Source organism: Salvelinus fontinalis, unplaced genomic scaffold (genome assembly GCF_029448725.1).
Source record: "Salvelinus fontinalis isolate EN_2023a unplaced genomic scaffold, ASM2944872v1 scaffold_0222, whole genome shotgun sequence".
In the NCBI taxonomy this organism is placed as follows: Eukaryota; Metazoa; Chordata; class Actinopteri; order Salmoniformes; family Salmonidae; genus Salvelinus; species Salvelinus fontinalis.
In genome coordinates, this window is record NW_026600431.1 from 112,501 (window position 1) to 117,500 (window position 5,000).

Consider the following 5,000-nt stretch of genomic DNA (forward strand, 5'->3'; position numbering starts at 1 on the left):
TAGGGTTGGTGACCACTGCTCTAGTGGCTAAAGCTATTTACAACCAGTAGATCACCAGGACTAGGGTTGGTGACCACTGCTCTAGTGGCTAAAGCTATTTACAACCATTAGATCACCAGGACTAGGGTTGGTGACCACTGCTCTAGTGGCTAAGGCTATTTACAACCAGTAGATCACCAAGACTAGGGTTGGTGACCACTGCTCTAGTGGCTAAAGCTATTTACAACCAGTAGATCACCAAGACTAGGGTTGGTGACCACTGCTCTAGTGGCTAAAGCTATTTACAACCAGTAGATCACCAAGACTAGGGTTGGTGACCACTGCTCTAGTGGCTAAAGCTATTTACAACCAGTAGATCACCAAGACTAGGGTTGGTGACCACTGCTCTAGTGGTTAAAGCTATTTACAACCAGTAGATCACCAAGACTAGGGTTGGTGACCACTGCTCTAGTGGCTAAAGCTATTTACAACCAGTAGATCACCAGGACTAGGGTTGGTGACCACTGCTCTAGTGGCTAAAGCTATTTACAACCAGTAGATCACCAAGACTAGGGTTGGTGACCACTGCTCTAGTGGCTAAAGCTATTTACAACCAGAAGATCACCAAGACTAGGGTTGGTGACCACTGCTCTAGTGGTTAAATCTATGTACAACCAGTAGATCACCAAGACTAGGGTTGGTGACCACTGCTCTAGTGGCTAAAGCTATTTACAACCAGTAGATCACCAAGACTAGGGTTGGTGACCACTGCTCTAATGGCTAAAGCTATTTATAACCAGTAGATCACCAAGACTAGGGTTGGTGACCACTGCTCTAATGGCTAAAGCTATTTACAACCAGTAGATCACCAAGACTAGGGTTGGTGACCACTGCTCTAGTGGCTAAAGCTATTTATAACCAGTAGATCACCAGACTAGGGTTGGTGACCACTGCTCTAGTGGCTAAAGCTATTTACAACCAGTAGATCACCAAGACTAGGGTTGGTGACCACTGCTCTAGTGGTTAAAGCTATTTACAACCAGTAGATCACCAAGACTAGGGTTGGTGACCACTGCTCTAGTGGTTAAAGCTATTTACAACCAGTAGATCACCAGGACTAGGGTTGGTGACCACTGCTCTAATGGCTAAAGCTATTTACAACCAGTAGATCACCAAGACTAGGGTTGGTGACCACTGCTCTAGTGGTTAAAGCTATTTACAACCAGTAGATCACCAAGACTAGGGTTGGTGACCACTGCTCTAATGGCTAAAGCTATTTACAACCAGTAGATCACCAGGACTAGGGTTGGTGACCACTGCTCTAGTGGCTAAAGCTATTTACAACCAGTAGATCACCAAGACTAGGGTTGGTGACCACTGCTCTAGTGGCTAAAGCTATTTACAACCAGTAGATCACCAAGACTAGGGTTGGTGACCACTGCTCTAATGGCTAAGGCTATTTACAACCATTAGATCACCAAGACTAGGGTTGGTGACCACTGCTCTAGTGGCTAAAGCTATTTACAACCAGTAGATCACCAGGACTAGGGTTGGTGACCACTGCTCTAGTGGCTAAAGCTATTTACAACCAGTAGATCACCAAGACTAGGGTTGGTGACCACTGCTCTAGTGGCTAAAGCTATTTACAACCAGTAGATCACCAAGACTAGGGTTGGTGACCACTGCTCTAATGGCTAAAGCTATTTACAACAGCTGACTATTGAAACAGAATGTAACTTTTCCCCTCAGTTACAGTGCTGATGAGAAAGGGGAAGAGATATTGAGTTTTAAGGAATAGTGATTTTTTTTTCAACGGTGCCCTAATTCCGTCTCAAGCTTTTAGGAAGTCTAGTCAAACAGGTGGAATCTATGAGATCATTCTGAAACAAGACTAACAACAGCATTTAACAACCAATCACAGATCGGATGTGTGTGTGTTACTCACTCTTATCACTGCAAAAATTATATAAATGGGTTACATTTAAAGGGTTTTATAGTATCTGACTGACTGATTGTCTAAATCAAATCAAATTTATTTTTATAGCCTTTCTTACATCAGCTGATATCTCAAAGTGCTGTACAGAAACCCAGCCTAAAACCGCAAGCAATGCAGGTGTAGAAGCACGGTGGATTGGAAAAACTCCCTAGAAATGCCAAAACCTAGGAAGAAACCTAGAGAGGAACCAGGCTATGAGGGGTGGCCAGTCCTCTTCTGGCTGTGCCGGGTGGAGATTATAACAGAACATGGCCAAGATGTTCAAATATTCATAAATGACCAGCATGGTCAAATAATAATAATCACAGTAGTTGTCGAGGGTGCAACAGGTCAGCACCTCAGGAGTAAATGTCAGTTGGCTTTTCATAGCTGATCATTAAGAGTATCTCTACCGCTCCTGCTGTCTCTAGAGAGTTGAAAACAGCAGGTCTGGGACAGGTAGCACGTCTGGTGAACAGGTCAGGGTTCCATAGCCGCAGGCAGAACAGTTGAAACTGGAGCAGCAGCACGGCCAGGTGGACTGGGGAGAGCAAAGAGTCATCATGCCAGGTAGTCCTGAGGCATGGTCCTAGGGCTCAGGTCCTCCGAGAGAGAGAAAGAAAGAAAGAGAGAAAGACAGAAATAGAGAGAGCATACTTAAATTCACACAGGACACCGGATAAGACAGGAGAAATAATTCAGATTAAACAGACTGATCCTAGCCCCCCGACACATAAACTACTGCAGCATAAATACTGGAGGCTGAGACAGGAGTGGACAGGAGGGGAGACAGGAGTGGTCAGGAGACACTGTGGCCCCATCCGATGATGCCCCAGGACATACTGGTTAATTGATTGGTTAACTGACTGGTTGATGTATTGGTTAATTGGTTAATTGATGTCTGTTTTACATCATTCTAGGGTATCAACTACCTGGTAGAGAACAAGCTTCTGGAGAGGAACCCCCAGCCAATAGCAGAGTTCCTTTACAAGGAGGAGGGGCTCAATAAGACTGCTATTGGAGACTACCTGGGAGAGAGGTACAGTAGGGACATGGTTATGATGATGATGATGATGGTGGTTGTGGTAATTATGATGATGATGGTGGTGATGATGGTGGTGATGGTGATGATGGTGAAGCGGCGATGGCTGAGGGGAGAGGACAAAGGGGGAGATTTTCGAGGAGATGGGAGACAGTGAAGTCATATCAATAATAATATGATGATAGGTCTTGTAGTTAGTGCCTCCCCGTCTGCTCAGTCTGCTTGTGTCTTTACAGAGAAGACCTCCACCTCCAGACACTGAAAGCCTTTGTGGACCTCCATGAGTTGTCAGACCTCAACCTGGTACAGGCACTGAGGTAGGTTGACGGACTGTTCATCAACTAACAGTTCAATTCTCAGCTATGTTAAAATGACAGAACACATTTGGTCAAATAACTGTAGATGACTTGGGCTGAAGTTGTAGACTAAAGACAGAACTCAGAAGCTCTGTGAGCCTGACTGGTCTGAACGCCCTGTCTGAATGTCTGTCTGTATGTCTCAGGCAGTTCCTGTGGAGTTTCCGTCTGCCCGGCGAGGCTCAGAAGCTCTGTGAGCCTGACTGGTCTGAACACCCTGTCTGAATGTCTGTTTGTATGTCTCAGGCAGTTCCTGTGGAGTTTCCGTCTGCCCGGCGAGGCTCAGAAGATTGACCGCATGATGGAATCCTTCGCCACACGCTACTGTGACTGTAACGCTGAAGTCTTTCAGTCTACAGGTGTGTGTGTGTGGTGTAACCACGCGCTACTGTGACTGTGACTACACAGACATCTTTCAGTCTAGAGGTGTGTGTGTGTGTGTGTGTGTGTGTGTGTGTGTGTGTGTGTGTGTGTGTGTGTGTGTGTGTGTGTGTGTGTGTGTGTGTGTGTGTGTGTGTGTGTGTGTGTGTGTGTAGAGGTACTGTATGTGTTCTCATTTCCCTGAAATCACAATTAAAACTGTGTATAATGTCTACATTTCTCTGTGTTCCCTCAGACACCTGCTACATCCTGTCGTTTGCCATCATCATGTTGAACACCAGCCTCCACAACCCCAACGTGAAGGACAAGACCCCTCTAGAGAGATTCATCTCTATGAACAGAGGCATCAACAACGGAGGGGACCTGCCCAATGAGCTGCTCACGGTGAGACACAACATCCAATCAGAGAGGCCACATAGGTCACATCATCAGGAAGTAGTAGTGCATTGACCAATGAGATGTTCATGGCGAGACAGCAGCCAATCAGAGAGGCCACATAGGTCACATGATCAGGAAGTAGTAGTTGGTTGACCAATGAGATGTGTATGGTGAGACACACCGGCCATTCACAGTTTTCATATAGGTCACATGACCCTGAAGTATTGGGATCGGCCAATACTTGGTTTGAATTCTACCTTGATAGCAGTGGAAAGCTGTAGTTGTATAAAAACTAAACATACAGTATGTCAAACCAGGAAATGGCCCTTACCTCATCAGCTGGCTTCTCTGCTGTCTCCCTCTTCAGAAACTGTACGACAGCATCAGGAACGAGCCCTTTAAAATCCCAGAGGATGATGGGAACGACCTGACTCACACCTTCTTCAACCCCGACAGGGAGGGATGGCTCCTCAAACTAGGTGAGACACCCAAAAACATGGTCATGATGTCATGTAGCTGATGTACCTCTTAAATACTGTTGCTCCTTGGGGAGCTCCGTCCTTCACAGATATCCAGAGATGTTATTAGCTGACGTACCTCTTAAATACTGTTGCTCCTTGGGGAGCTCCGTCCTTCACAGATATTCAGAGATGTTATTAGCTGACGTACCTCTTAAATACTGTTGCTCCTTGGGGAGCTCCGTCCTTCACAGATATCCAGAGATGTTATTAGCTGACGTACATCTTAAATACTGTTGCTCCTTGGGGAGCTCCGTCCTTCACAGATATCCAGAGATGTTATTAGCTGACGTACCTCTTAAATACTGTTGCTCCTTGGGGAGCTCCGTCCTTCACAGATATCCAGAGATGTTATTAGCTGATTTACACCT

The 5,000-nt window shown here is 45.8% G+C and overlaps 1 protein-coding gene across 1 annotated transcript in view; it reads left to right on the plus strand.

Annotated features, from left to right (window-relative positions):
• Positions 1 to 5,000, plus strand: part of LOC129844747 (cytohesin-2-like) — an 18,764-nt gene that overhangs the window by 7,986 nt on the left and 5,778 nt on the right. Inside the window, exons 5-9 of the mRNA XM_055912831.1 lie at positions 2,875 to 2,993; positions 3,233 to 3,313; positions 3,599 to 3,711; positions 3,969 to 4,117; positions 4,479 to 4,590. Of these exons, the coding sequence (XP_055768806.1) occupies positions 2,875 to 2,993; positions 3,233 to 3,313; positions 3,599 to 3,711; positions 3,969 to 4,117; positions 4,479 to 4,590 (574 nt within the window). The remainder of the gene's footprint in view (positions 1 to 2,874; positions 2,994 to 3,232; positions 3,314 to 3,598; positions 3,712 to 3,968; positions 4,118 to 4,478; positions 4,591 to 5,000) is intronic.